At 60.2% G+C, this 14,526-nt stretch overlaps 1 protein-coding gene across 1 annotated transcript; it reads right to left on the reverse strand.

The window, feature by feature from the left end:
* Positions 1 to 1,109: 1,109 nt before the first annotated feature.
* Positions 1,110 to 10,906, reverse strand: LOC119564844 (immunoglobulin superfamily member 1-like). Its single transcript, XM_037888207.2, has 9 exons — positions 9,505 to 10,906; positions 8,886 to 8,921; positions 8,272 to 8,550; positions 7,516 to 7,806; positions 5,609 to 5,893; positions 4,728 to 5,018; positions 4,204 to 4,266; positions 2,676 to 2,806; positions 1,110 to 2,584 (listed from the first exon to the last, which is right to left on the reverse strand). Exons 1-8 carry the CDS (start codon positions 9,533 to 9,535, stop codon positions 2,676 to 2,678), a joined length of 1,407 nt encoding a protein of 468 aa, XP_037744135.2. The 5' UTR covers positions 9,536 to 10,906; the 3' UTR covers positions 1,110 to 2,584.
* Between the last annotated feature and the right edge of the window lie 3,620 nt (positions 10,907 to 14,526).

Consider the following 14,526-nt stretch of genomic DNA (forward strand, 5'->3'; position numbering starts at 1 on the left):
GGTTGGGGGGCTGTCTGTAGGCAAGGACTGGCCTGTCTCCCAAGATTTGTGAGAGTGATGGGTCATCCTTCAGGATAGGTTGTAGATCCTTGATAATGCGTTGGAGGGGTTTTAGTTGGGGGCTGAAGGTGACGGCTAGTGGCGGTCTGTTATTTTCTTTGTTAGGCCTGTCCTGTAGTAGGTGACTTCTGGGAACTCTTCTGGCTCTGTCAATCTGTTTCTTCACTTCCGCGGGTGGGTATTGTAGTTGTAAGAATGCTTGATAGAGATCTTGTAGGTGTTTGTCTCTGTCTGAGGGGTTGGAGCAAATGCGGTTGTATCGTAGAGCTTGGCTGTAGACGATGGATCGTGTGGTGTGGTCAGGGTGAAAGCTGGAGGCATGTAGGTAGGAATAGTGGTCAGTAGGTTTCCGGTATAGGGTGGTGTTTACGTGACCATCGTTTATTAGCACTGTAGTGTCCAGGAAGTGGATCTCTTGTGTGGACTGGACCAGGCTGAGGTTGATGGTGGGATGGAAATTGTTGAAATCATGGTGGAATTCCTCAAGGGCTTCTGTTCCATGGGTCCAGATGATGAAGATGTCATCAATATAGCGCAAGTAGAGTAGGGGCGTTAGAACTCCGCCATTTTGTCACACCGCCCCCTCGCCTCCTGCAGCGCTCGCAGAGTGGCCATGCTGCCCCCTGGCTCAGATGGCCAATGAATCAGCCTGGGGGGGAATAATCCTGCCCCCCTGGGCTGCCTAGAGGGGCAAGGAGAGGGGGAGGGGTAAATGTGGCATGGGGAGTCATTTTGGGGCAGGGTCTGTGGGGCAGGGAGGGTGTGCGGGGGGAAATTGAGGACTTGGAGACAGAAAGGAAAATGGGGGACCCTGGGGCTAAGGGGGCTGGAGATGAGGGGAGGGGTGGGGGCCACTGAGAGGGGAGGTTGCTGGGGGTAGAAGTGGCAGCCCAGGGGGAAGTTGGGTGCGCTGGCTCCCCCCTCCCTCCTCTGACCCCCCAACAATCCTGCCCCCCGGCTATGACCTTCTGGGAGGAGCCTATCTCCCCTCAAACTCCTGTCCCCCATCCGGCCCCTCTGCCCTTAACCCCCCTCCCGACATGCCCAACCTACTTCCCTCAAACTCCTGGCTCCCCCCAGCCGACTCTCCCCAAACACCTGCAATGGGGGCCCCCAGTTGTGTTCATGGAGACACAATAAAGGGCCCGAGGTGCGAACACGCCCCAGCCCCTTCCCCACACTGAACAGAGTTAAACATGGGCCTGGGGCGGGGTCCAGAGCCCGCAGCCTGCTCAGCCCCACAGCAAACCCCCCAGTGACCCCTGGGACCGGCTGTGACAGACCCAGCAGAGCAGGAACCAGGGAGCCGTGGCAGGCGCCGTGTGAAACGAGGGGTTTGTTCCGGCCCCGGCCCCGTTCGCTGGAGCGAGTCTCTAGCCGGAAAATCCCCCAGGTTTGGGCGTCTCCCCACTGGCCCCGGAGACGCTAGCGACTGTCCTGGGGGGCAGAGGAGCCGGCGGAGCTGGGCTGGAGCCGGCTTCGCCGTGGCTGCTGTCAAAGTGCCACCCTGTTTCCTCCCGGGTTGGGGGTTCAGCCGGGGGAGGGGTGATGGCGCCGGGGTCCCTCTCTCCGGCCGCTCTGCTCAGGACGTATCTGCGGAGCAGGGTCCAGACAGCCCGGGGGGCCCAGGAGACGGGGGGTGGCAGCCGGGAGGGCGAAGCGAGTCTCTTTCTTTAAGGCCCCAAAGGGAGGTGGGCGGCACAGCCCATCCCCACAATATTTTATCCACCAATGAGGCCTCGTTTCTGACACCCCAATTTGGGGTCACGGATTTCTGCTCCCCCCCCTCCCGTGTCCCAGGTAGGCCCCAGCCCGGCCCGTGGGGTCCGTCCGGCGGCCGCTCGGGTTGGACGAATCCCGTCTTTCTGTCTCGCCGACTTTCCCCCCAACGTTCATTCGTCCAGGTTCTCGTGACGCTGCCTGAACTTCTCACTCGCCCTCGTCGGCTGAACCCACCACGGGGGGACATTGGGAGGCTCCGGTATCACAGCCCCCCCTGGGGTGGGGAGATTTGGGGGCAGGGGAGAAGGAAGTTCTGGGGGTTTGTACTATAGAAATTCAGGGCGGGGGAGGTCTAGGGAGAAAGGGGGAGAGAAAAGGGGCTGGGGGACCCCACTGCAGAGCGAGGAAGGGGACAGACACCTTGGGGGCAGTAAGTGCCGTTATTCCAGTGCCAGGGCCAGACGCAGTGTCCCCCTCCCCACTGACAGCCCCAGGCAGAGACCAGCCCAGCTGGGCCAGCAAGTGGGACCCCGATGCCCTCCAGGGGCTGCTCCGTGGGGAGCCCGATGCACCCAGCACTGGGGCAGCTCCTCTAGCTGGTGCCGCAGGGGCTGGTGCTCGTGGGGCCAGAAGTCCGGGGTTCAATCCTGGGGAGCAGCAGTCGGGTGGGGAGCAGTCTGGGGGGGACTTTCGAGCCAGGGTGTTTGGGGGCAGGGGGGTTGTGCCGGTGTCTCAGCCCCCCAAGGGGGAGCAGCTCGTCCCCCAGTGAGATTCTCTTCTCCGCACGGCCGGATCCGGGCTCCTGGGGGCACAGAGCGACAGCAGGTTAGAGGGGCCCCGTGTCACCCAGCCCCTGGGGGGAGCAAGGGGCACAGAACAGGAGGTCACCTCACCTAGGGCGCCCCCCTTGGACGGCTGTAATAGGCCTCAGCCAGAATCAGCCCCAGGATGAGCAGGACCACGGCGCCCAGCCCCAGGCGGGTGATGTTGGCGTGGGTGAAATCCAGGCGCCCCGAGGGGGCTTCTGCGGGGGGAAGGGGAGAGTCACTCAGAGGCTCAGACGGGGAGATCAGCAGCTGTCGCTGCCCCAGGAGCAGAGCCCCCAACTGCCCTGTCTGGCAGGTCCAGCCCAGCCCCCCTCTGGGGGGGTCTCCCAGGGGCCGCGGCTCTAGGGCCTCCCTGGGGTGACCCCACAGGGGAGGTCGTCCTGCTGCCCCGGGGGGCCTGAGCCTCAGCTTCTCCGGTGAAGGGGGCACCCCCCACCTGGCACCCCTGTAGTGCCCCTCTGTCCACCCCCACAGGTACCTCTGTCCAGGCCTGTCTGCTGTGCAGTGAGCCCATCCCTGGGGTATCTTGGCTGCTGACACACACAGCCAGGCAGTGCATGTGGGGGGAGGCTGGGACATCACCCGCTGCCCCCCATGTCCCGGCAGTGCCCAGGGCCCAGGCAGAGGCAACAGAACATTTATTGGGGGGCAGGTCAGGGATCCCCTGAGAACCCAGTGGGGGGAGGGCAAGGAGAGGGAATTCTGGGTAATGGTCACCCCTATTGCCAGGGGGACATCATAGGGCCTTGGGAAGGGGGTTATAGCCCCAGCCCCCCTGCACTCAGCAGAGCCCAGCACCCCAGACTCTGCCCCGCCCTTGGGATCCCCCACAGCTTCCTGGCAGCTACCTGCAGGGCAGGAGGCTTTGGGGGAGCTGGGGGCCTGGCAGTGGGGGAGGGGCAGTGGGGGCTGTCTCTCCATCCCCCCCATGTCAATGAGCACCTCCCTGTGGTGTCTGGGCCCCACCCACCCAGATTCACTGCCCCAGCCCCAGCCCCTGGGCACCGCAAGCCTGTTTCCAGGGCTGGTTTGATGGTGATTCCCCCCAGCCCCAGGACCTGGCCCCACACTGCCTGGGTGGGTGGGAGCCTGCTCCACTCCTGGCTGGGTCGGGTCGGTTCCCCCTGCGGGACTAGAACCAGCATCCGTCGGGGTAGGGGGAGGGGATGAAACAGCAACTTAGGGATCACGCCACCCCCGACTCAGCCTCAGTCATCACTGTCAGTCCCGGCAGGGGGAGGGGGATTTTACTGGCTGGAGAGTGGGGACCCCCCCTTCCCTCGCTGTATCAAACTGGCCGGCTCTAATTCCGACAGCCCAGACTTGCTTGGAGATCATCCGTGGGGGCTGGGAACCACACGGGATTCATCATTTCAGGTCCCATCAACCCGTCTTTCCCAAGGACCCATATTCCCACCAACCCGTGGCCGTCCATCCCCATGGATCTGTCCATCACCCTCTATATAGAAGAATTGAACCCATCAGTTCTGTCTGCAGGGACCATCCCCCTCCAAACAACCCGACTGGCCCCGTGGGCATCGGAGCGGGGAGCCCTGTTCCCTGGGGGGTGAATTGTTCCATTTCTCCCGCTCACCTTCTCCCTCCGGCTCCATCATGGGGGGATCCGGCTGCTGGGGCCCAGCTGGATCGGTTCCCTCTGTGGGATGAGAACAAGCATCTGCTGGGATGGGGGGGGATGGAACCGAGAACCCAGGCCCGGGGGGGGGAGCCGCAGAAACAGGGACACTGCTCCGCCCATGACCTGGCTTTTGTTACGGCTTTAATTGTCCAGGCGGATAGGGAGCAAATTCAGCGCTGGGGCCAGTGCTGGCTGGGCAGCCCCAGGGCCCCCCACTCCTCTGTGCATCCCCAGAGCAGGGGCAGTCGACCCTGGGAAAGGCTCCCCCGCTTTGCAGCTCCCCCTGAGGGCAGGGATCCCCCCCTGCCTCAGCCCTGAACCTCCAGCAGCTGCTGCTCTCCCCTGGCTGGGAAACCCCCACAGTGGGTCCCAGGGCTCAGGGCAGAACCTGGCTCTGAGCCTCCCATCCACACAGAGACCCCCACAGAGGCTGGCTGGGTGCGGGGCTGGGAGCGGGGACGCTGAGCTAGGCCCCTCACCTGCCACCACCAGCTCCACGGGGTCACTGGGATGCGACCAGACGGGTAGGTCTGATTTGGAGTAATAATAGCAGTGGTAGTTCCCCCCATGTCTCCGGCTCACGTTGCGAATGGGAAACTCAGCCACATTCCCGACCGGCTCCGTGTCCTGCAGCGCAGTTCGGTTTCCAACTTTGTGCAGAAGGAACCTCATGTTCTGGTGCGAACCCTGACACCGGACGGTCACGGCTCCCCCCAGGGCGACCCCCCCAGTGGGGCGCAGGGAGATGGAGGGTTTGGGGTATCTGAGCTCTGCAATGAGAGGGAGACAGGCCATGAGACAGACCCCGGCACAGTCACTGCGCCCCGTCCTTGCCACACGGTCCCAGAGACGGGGCCCCTGGGAAAAAAACCAAGCCAAAGGAATCTCTCTGAGATCTCAGAGATTCCTGGTAGCTATGCCCAAAACTGCCTAAAATCCAGAGCACCCCTCTGTACCCCAGTCTGGGAGCCAGGACTCCTGGGTTCTGTCCCCAGCCTCAGTGGGGTCTAGTGTTTCGATCGGGAGGGGGCTGGGAGTCAGAGGTGCTGAATGTGGCACAGACAAAGACAAAAGGTGAAGAAGGTTAATTATCCCCCATTCTTACAAGTGGAAATGGAGTCACAGGCAGGTTCAGTGACACCTCAAGGTCACCTGGGGGCAGGGATTCTCCCTCCCTCATCCCCCTAGCTTCAGTGGCTGGGGAACCCCCCAGTGACTCTGTCCCTGCTCCCCAGCCAGGCATCCCCTCTGCTGGGCTCAGGGTAGAGCCTGGCTCTGAGGGTCTCATTGGCCCAGAGACCCCCTGTGGGTCTGGCTGGGTGTGGGTCTGGGAGTGGGGACGCCAAGCCAGATCTCTCACCTGCTACAACAATCTGCACATAATCACTGGGATCCGACCAGTTGGGCGGCCCCGATCTGGAGCGAGATCGGCAGCTGTAGACCCCTGAGTCTTCCCACCTGGCACTGGGGATGGTGAATTCACCCCGGTCCCCAGCAACATCCAGCTCCCAGATTTGGACTCCATCTTTACACAGCAATAACCTCCTGGCCTTGCACCGACACTGACAGCGGATGGTGACGGCTCCCCCCAGGGCGATCACCCCGCTGGGGCTGACGGAGATGGAGGGTCCGGGCGCAGGGAGCTCTGCGTTCACACACAAACAGGAGTGAGATGGGGAGACACAAACCCCTCCCTGTGTGTCTATAACCTGCCCTTAGCGCCCAGCCCCAGGGACAGCGCCAGGGCTAACAGACACCTCACTGCATCCACAGTCTGTTATTCCTGGGGCAATTCTGTGCATCTGTGGACATGCTAGGGTTGCCAATTTTGGTTGGCTGTGTTCCTGGAGATTTCATCACATGACTTAATCTTTAATTAAAGGTTAATCTTTAATTCCGGCAAACTCCAGGCCAATCCTGGAGGGTTGGCAACCCTAGGATGCGCAGAATTCATCCGTCCCCGCATAATTTTGTTTTTTCCCCGCAGAAAATACAGTCTGCCCCAGACGTGCTGCAGTTCCGCCTTTGCCCACCAGAGGCCGCTGTGTCGCCAGAGCTGCCGGCAGCATGAACACAGCCCGCTGTTCTGGCGCCACAGCGGCCCCCTGGTGGGCAGAGGCGGAACTGCAGCACTTCTGGAGCAGAATGTATTTTCTGTGGGGAAAAATATTCTCTGCCTGCCCAGGGCTGCAGAATCCCCCAGGAGGAGAAGTTCATCACAGCACCTGCCCGCAGAGCCAGGTTAGGGCAGAGAGGGGCACCCAGGACTGCTGGGGGGGTCACAGACTGGGGCTCAGGAGCTAGTGGGGTGACAGCGTTGAGTCTGGGGATGGGGGAGGGGGCTGCAGGGACACATGGGGACGGGGGTTGCAGGGACAGGGGCTGATGTGCCTGACTGAATGGGAGAGGCCTGAGGCCAGCCAGGGTCTGCATGGGGGAGGCTTCCCAGCTCCCTAACAATCCCCACCCCCCCCAAAAAACCAAACCTTCTCCCACCCACACCCAACCCCTTCCAGATTCACTCCCAGGCTCCTTCCCTCTCCCTCAGCTCCGCCGTTACCCCTGACTCCCCCAGGCCTTTGCACGGCTTCTGACAGGTGCAGGAAATACAGTTCTGTCGTGTGATTTAAATGAATAACTCAAAGTTCTGTGTTAATGTGCCTAGTGAGGACACTATTTGTCAAAAACAATTACCAGAATCCTTTTTTTTTTTTTTGGTCTGTGTTGTTACAGACACACTCACTGACAGCTATTTTGAAATAACTGACCAAAATAATTGAAACTGGCAGGATTATATTGTGTTATTTTGACAAATCAAATATGCAGCATTTCGGTGGATTTTCAGATATTGTGTGCAGAATTTTTAATTTTTTGGTGCAGAATTCCACCAGGAGTGTACAGTTGTCCAGGCTGGTGGAAAGTGAATTCAGTACTGGGGACGGTGCTGGCTGGACATCCCCTGGGCCCCGACTTGTCTGTGCATCCCCAGAGCGTGGCCAGCCCGGGGGAGCATCCCCCTGGGAAAGGCCTCCTGCTCTGCAGCTTCCCCTGGGGGCAGGGATCCCCCCTCCCTCAGACCCGAATCTCCAGTGGCTGCTGCTCTCCCCAGGCTGGGGAAACCCCCAGTGAATCTGTCCCCACTCCCCGGCCAGGCCTCTGCTGGGCCCAATGCAGAGACAGGCTCTGAGCATCTCACCAGGGCAAGACTCCCTGAGGGTCTGGCTGGGTGTGGGGCTGGGAGCGGGGATGCTGAGTCGGGCCCCTCACCTGCTACCACCAGCTCCACGGGGTCACTGGGCTCCGACCAGACGGGCGGGTCTGATTTGGTGCTATATCGGCAGCTGTAGGTCCCTGTGTCTCTCCGGCTCATGTTGCGAATGGAAAACTCGGCCATGTCCCCAGCCGGCTCTACGCCCTGTAGCGTGTTCGGGTTTCCAACTTTGTACAAAAGGAACCTCACGTTCTGGTGCCGACCCCGACACTGGATGGTCACGGCTCCCCCCAGGGCGACCCCCACGCTGGGGCGCAGGGAGATGGTGGGTTTGGGGTAGTAGGTCTCTGCAGTGAGAAGGAGACAGGCCGTGAGACAGACCCCGGCCCAGTCACTCCGCCCCGTCCTCCCTGCATGGTCCCAGAGACGGGGCTCCTGGGGGAAAACCCAGCCAGAGGAACCTCTCCAAGATCCCAGAGATTCCTGGGAGCTACACCCGAAACTTCCCTAGGATCTAAACCCAGAGCACCCCTCTGTACCCGTCTATCTACTTAATGGGCCCCCCACCCCACTGTCCCCCCTCCCCGTCCCCGACCCTCCCATGGGCCCATCCAGCCAGTATCTCCCCCAGGATGAGTACACAGCAGTCATCAGTAGCTGCTGCATCTCTGGGTCCTCAGCCAGGTGTCCCATCTGCTGGGCCCAGGGCTCAGGGCGAAGCCTGGCTCTGAACGTCCCATCACGGTGGACACTCACCGAGGGTCTGACTGGGTGTGGGGCTGGGAGCAGGGTCGCCGAGCCGGGCCCCTCACCTGCAACAACGATCCGCACGATGTCACTGGCGTACGACCAGTTGGGCGGCTCCCACATGGCATGGGATCGGCAGCTGTAGGCCCCTGCGTCTTCCCACCTGGCGCTGGGGATGGTGAATTCGTCCCCATCGGCAGACAGGTCCCAGATTTCGATTCCATCTTTGTCCAGAAATAACCTCCTGCCCCAACACCAACACTGACAGCGGATGGTGACGGCTGCCCCCGGGGCGATCACCCCGCTGGGGCAGACGGAGATGGAAGGGCTGGACCAAAGGAATGCTGCGTTCACACACAAAGAGGAGTGAGATGGGGAGACACAAACCCCTCCCCGTGTGTCTGTAACCTGCCCTTCGCGCCAGCCCCAGGGACAGCACCAGGGGTAACAGACACCTCACTGCATCCACAGGGAACCTGTGGGCTGGGTTCTGATCTCAGTCCCCTGCTGTCAATCCGGAGTCACCCCTGACTGCATTCGGGACAGTCCCCATGGGGTTAATAACCGGAGTGAGTTTTGGGGTGAAGGTTCAGGGCTCAGATCCTCTTTATCGCTCCCCCGCTCCCTCCCCAACTCCCATACTTAACACTAAAGTTTCCCCAGCCCCACAGATACTCACGTCCCGATATCCCGATCTGCCCGGCCAGCCAGCAGCCTGGAGAGGAGACAGGTCATTAGGGACCAGATCCCAGAGCACCTGGATCCTACACCCTGGTCTCAGATGCCCCTCCCGCACCATGGACACATGACCTGGTCTCAGGTCTCCCCCCCCATGGACACACACCCTGGTCTCAGATTCCCCCGCCCCCATGGAGACACGCCCTGGTCTCAGACACCTCCCGCAATGGGCACATGCTCTGGTCTCACATTCCCCCCTATGGACATGCCCCTGGTCTCAGATCCCTGCCATGGGTGCAGGCCCTGGTCTCAGACCCCCACCCCATGGGCACATGCCCTTGTCTCAGATCCCCTCCCCCCCACGCCCTGGTCTCAGATCCTACCCCCCATGGACACATGCCCTGGTCTCAGATCCCACCCCCCTGGAGACATGCCCTGGTCTCAGATCCCCCCGCCCCAATGGGCATATGCCCTGGTCTCAGATTCCCCCCATGGACAAACGCCCTGGTCTCAGACCCCCCACCCCATGGGCATATGCCCTGGTCTCAGATCCCTCCCTCCAACGCCCTGGTCTCAGATCCCCCCCATGGGCACACACCCTCGCTGTCTCCGATACTCACCAAGAAGGAGGACGGTGAGAGCAGATGCCATGACAGGGGCAGGGAGGGGCCCCTCAGCGCTGCCACCAACACCCCAGTGCCCAGCTCCACCGAGCCCCAAGTGAAGAACTCTACAGGAAGCCAGGGATGGCTCATCTCTTCCTGCATCCCTCCCACGTTGTCTCTAATCTGCCAGCTAAATCTACTGGAGCCAAAATAAGCAGCGGTCCCTGCAACGCCCAGGAAATCCTGGGGCTGTCAGCCTGGTCAAGTGTCACGTAATTCACAGCTTGTCCTTGTCTCTGTGGGGAGTGGGGACAGGTGACACTCAATGTACCCTGCAGCCTTGGGGAAGGTGCACTGGGCTGGGATCCAGGAGACCACGGGGTCTGGTCATCAATCTTCCACCGCAGATCCCTCCCGTCCCCCATTATTACATTCTGGGTTCAAGCAGCTGGAGACCCATGTCGGTAAAATTAATACGTGGTCATGCAATTAAAGGCTGGCATCATAATGCATGTGCTCGAGGGGGCAGAGTTAAGGGTGTTCACGAAACCGTAACTGGCATTTTCTGGTGCTGGAGGGTCTGACTCTGAAGCCTTCCCTCTCAGCCTGCCAACCTGCCCACGTGAGACATGAGCCATGGCACCATGTGAGGCTCGTGCATTGAGAGAATCTCTTCCCTGCATGGCCAGATCCAGGCTCCTGGGGGTGCAGAGAGATGGCGGGTTAGGGGGGCTCGCGTCACCCTGGGCCCAGCCCCTGGGGGGGAGCAAGGAGCACAGAAGGGGGGGTCACCTCCCCTAGGGCGCCCCCCTCGGGCGGCTGTGATAGGCCTCGGCCAGGATCAGCCCCAGGACAAGCAGGACCACGGCGCTCAGCGCCAGAGGGGTGTTGCTGGCATGGGTGAAATCCGGGCGCCCGGGGGGGGCCGCTGCAGGGGGAGGGGGAGAGTCAATCTGCGGCTCGGACGGGGAGATCAGCAGCTGGCTCTGCCCTGGGAGCGGAGTCCCCAACCCCCCCCCATCCGGCAGGTCCAGCCCAGCCCCCTCTGGGGGTCTCCCAGGTGCCGTGGCTCTGGGGCCTCCTCGGGGCTGGACCCCTCAGAGGATGCTGCGTCCTGCTGCCCTGGGGGGCTGAGCCTCAGTTTCACCAGTGAAGGGGGGACCCGGGTGGGTGAACTGCCCTCCTGAGCCACGCAGCAGCCCTGTGGGACCCCCCGTACACTCCCAGAGGTATCTCTTCCCCGGCCTGTCTGCTGTGCAGTGAGCCCATCCCCGGGGTGTGTTGGCTCCTGCCAAGCCCAGCCAGGCAGTGCGCGCGTGGGGAGGGTGGGACGTCACCCGCTGCCCCCCACATCCCATCAGTGCCCACACAACACACCGTCAACCTGTGGAACTCCTTGCCAGAGGATGTTGTGAAGGCCAAGACCATAACAGGGTTCAAAAGAAAACTTGATAAGTTCATGGAGGATAGGTCCATCAATGGCTATTAGCCAGGATGGGCAGGGATGGTGTCCCTGGCCTCTGTTTGCCCGATGCTGGGAATGAGCGACAGGGGATGGCTCATTTGATGTTAACCTGTTCTGTTCATTCCCTCTGGGACACCTGGCATTGGCCACTGTGGGGAGACAGGATACTGGGCTACACGGACCTTTGGTCTGACCCAGTCTGGCCGTTCTTATGTTCTTCTGACCTGTCAGATCTCCTGTCTCACCCAGACCATAGCTCTGTCCTGAATGAATCCCCCTCTGAACTCCAGCAGATCTTCAGGAAAACAGCCAACCTTGATTTAACAAGTGCCAGGGATGGGGAATTGACCATGCGCTTTGGTACCTGGATCCAGTGGTTAATTCGCCTCCCAGTTAGAAATTGACCCCTTATTTCCAGTCTGAATGGGTCTAGCTTCAACTTCCAGCTGTTGGATGCAGTTAGACTCTCAAGGCATTGCCTTGCTAGCTACAGCAGGGAAAATTCTTGCCCGTATCCTCTTAAACCGATTACTTCCCTTGCTGAGGAAATATTGCCAGAATCTCAGTGCGGTTTTAGACCATCCCGCGGGACAAAGGACATGATCTTCATTGTCCGCCAAATCCAAGAAAAATCTCGGGAAGGGAAACCGCACCTGCCCATGGCTTTCACGGATTTGACAAAGGCCTTTGACTCTGTCAATCGCGAAGCCCTGTGGAAGGTTCTGGCCAGATTTGGCTGCCCTCCAATATTTATTAAGGCTTCTCCATGAGCAGATGCCTGCCATGGTTCTCTGTAATGGCCTTTCGTCATCAAAACTGGGGTCAAGAAGGATGTGTTGTTGCCCCAACCCTGTTTTCCATCTACTTAGCAGTAGATGGTCCTCATTAAAGATCACGCACCCCCTCAATGGAGAAGACATTCAATACGGAATGGATGGGCGGCTCTTTAATTGAGGTCTCCGCTCGAAGTCTAAAGTCTTCACGGCGTCCATGACTGATCGTCAGGACGCTGATGATTGTGTCATCCTGGCGCGTGCTGAGAATGACCTTCAGCCCACACTGGATTTTCTCGCACAAGCCTACGACTCTCCCTCACGACTGAGAAGACCACAGCGCTCCAGCAAACCTGCTTCAGGCCTGGCACGTGACCCGTCCCAAATCGCCATCGAGGGTCAGACGCTGGAGACGGTCAAGCACTTTCGCTACCTCGGTCGCCCACTTTCTCAACACGTGAGATCCAGCCCCGGATCCAGCAGGCGAGCGCTTCCTTTGGGAAATTGCTCCGGCGTGTTTTCACGGAGCGTGACCTGCAGCAGGGCACCAAGACCCAGGTCTAGAAGGCACTTGTTCTTCTTACGCTCCTCTACGGAGGTGAAACCTGGATGACCTATTGACAGCACCTCCAGAGTTTGGAGGGGTACCAGCAACGATGCGTCTGGAAGATCCTTCCGTCAAGTGGCAAGATCGCCACACTAAAGCCACCGTCACCAGCACTGAAGCACTGATCCTCATGCACCAGCTCCGCTGGGCTGGACATTGTGTGCGGATGCCAGACTCTTGCCTCTCAGAACAAGTCTGTCACGGGGTCCCCGGGCGATGCTCTGGATCTGCTCCCTACGAAGCCAGGCAGGACTCTGGGGAGTCTCCTTTCTCTGAGCAGCCTGTCTGCAGGACACACAGCTCACCCGGCTCCACCTTCCTGGGTCTGACCTCGGAGCATTCAGCCTCCTCTGCCCCTCCGTGCGCTTCCCACAGCGAGTCCGCTCGGGGGGGCTCCTGGGGGGGGCCAGAGGGTCCTGCCCCCCAACTCCGCAGTCAGACGGGACTCTCAGCCAGCCAGTAAAACAGAAGGTTTATTAGACGACAGGAACATGGTCTAACACAGAGCTTGTAGGTGCAGAGAACCAGACCCCTCAGCTGGGTCCATTTTGGGGGGCAGCGAGCCAGACAACCACGTCTGCCCTTCACTCCATGTCCCCAGCCAGCCCCAAACTGAAACTCCCTCCAGCCCCTCCTCCTCTGGGCTTTGTCCCTTTCCCGGGCCAGGAGGGCACCTGATTCCTTTGTTCTCCAGCCCTTTAGCTCTCACCTGGCAGGGGGGAAGGGCCCAGGCCATCAGTTGCCAGGAAACAGGGTGTCGGCCATTCTCTGTGTCCAGACCCCTGCACACACCTGCCCTCTAGGGCTCTGCAAAGATCATACATCCTTACTCCACCCCCTAGATACTTAAGGACTGCCTAGGGGAAACTGAGGCACCCCCACACTATTCAGAGGAAACATTAAGAACAGTCCCACTTCGTCACAAAGTCCTCTACTCCCAGCTCACCCATGGTCAGAGATCCTGGGGTGGTCAGAGGAAATGCTACAAAGACACACTGAAAGTGTTTCTCAAGAAAACGGATGTGGACATCACAGGCTGGGAGAAGCAAGCCACCAACTGCCCCCAGTAGCACCGCATCCTCCATCAGGCAGTGGCCTGCTTTGCGGAGAAGCGCCTTGCCCTCGACGCTGAAAAGAGAGAGTGGAGGAAGGGAAAAGAAAGAACTTTCTCCCAGCCAGCCCGCTGAGAAATGTCTGTACCTGCCGTGGGCGGATTGACGGTTCCAGGACCGGACTCCTGAGTGGTCTCAGGACCCATGTGTAAATCCATGGAGAGCTCATTCTCGCATTGCCGCTCAATCCATCAGGGACGTATTTATTTATTTTTCCTAAAGTTAATCAAGTATTTTAGGAAAAAGTGTGAAAGCGGCCACTAGCGAGAGTTGGTGCACTCTGAGGCCACCCAAACATGTGTTGGGAGAGCCCCTGATTTAGAGCCTGGTTTCGGGGGGGGGGGGCGGCGGAGATTCGGAGAAAAGTGAAGTGACCTTAAATTTCAGCTTGGCTTGATTTGCAGCAGAACTGATGGGAAACCTACCTCGGCTGAGGTGAAATCTGCCCCAGCTCAGTGTGAGCAGATGCACTTTTGTCATGGGAAGTGGGGTCTAGTGGTTAGAGCAGGGGGGATGGGGACTAGGACTCCTGGGTTCTATCCCTGGCTATGGGAGGGGAGTGGGGTCTAGTGGTTAGAACAGGGGAGCTGGGAGCCAGGACTCCTGGGTTTTATCACTGCACCCAGCCCATCAGACCTTTTAATCCAACCCTCAAGTTCCTGCCGGGGAGTGGGGTCGGGGGGTTGCCCCACTCTGTGTGTGCCGTGGCTCTGCGTGGCTCCCAGAAGCAGCAGCATGTCCCTCCTCCAGCTCCTATTCAAAGGGGCAGCCAGGGGGCTCCACCTGATGCCCCCACCCCAAATGCTGCCCCTGCAGCTCCCATTGGCCGGGAACCGTGGCCAATGGGAGCTGCAGGGCCGGCACCTGCAGACGTGGCAGCGTGCAGAGTCACCTGGTCGCGCCTCCACTTAGGAGCCGGAGAGGGGACATGCCACTGCTTCCAGGAGCTGCTTGAGGTAAGTGCCGCCTGGAGACTGCATCCCTGAGCCTTCCCCTGCACCCCAAACCCCTGCCCCAGCCCTGGTCCCCCTCACACCCTCCAAACCCCTTGATTCCAGTGCAGAGCACCCTCCTGCATCC

This window comes from Chelonia mydas, chromosome 23, assembly GCF_015237465.2.
Source record: "Chelonia mydas isolate rCheMyd1 chromosome 23, rCheMyd1.pri.v2, whole genome shotgun sequence".
NCBI classification, from domain to species: domain Eukaryota; kingdom Metazoa; phylum Chordata; order Testudines; family Cheloniidae; genus Chelonia; species Chelonia mydas.

Coding starts and splice junctions, on each gene's coding strand:
- LOC119564844 (XM_037888207.2), bottom strand. CDS start 9,535: ATGGCATCTGCTCTCACCGTCCTCCTTCTTG. Junction 8,551..8,885: donor GCAGATCGGGATATCGGGAC/GTGAGTATCTGT, acceptor GTGTGAACGCAG/CATTCCTTTGGTCCAGCCCT. Junction 7,807..8,271: donor CGTGCGGATCGTTGTTGCAG/GTGAGGGGCCCG, acceptor TTCTCACTGCAG/AGACCTACTACCCCAAACCC.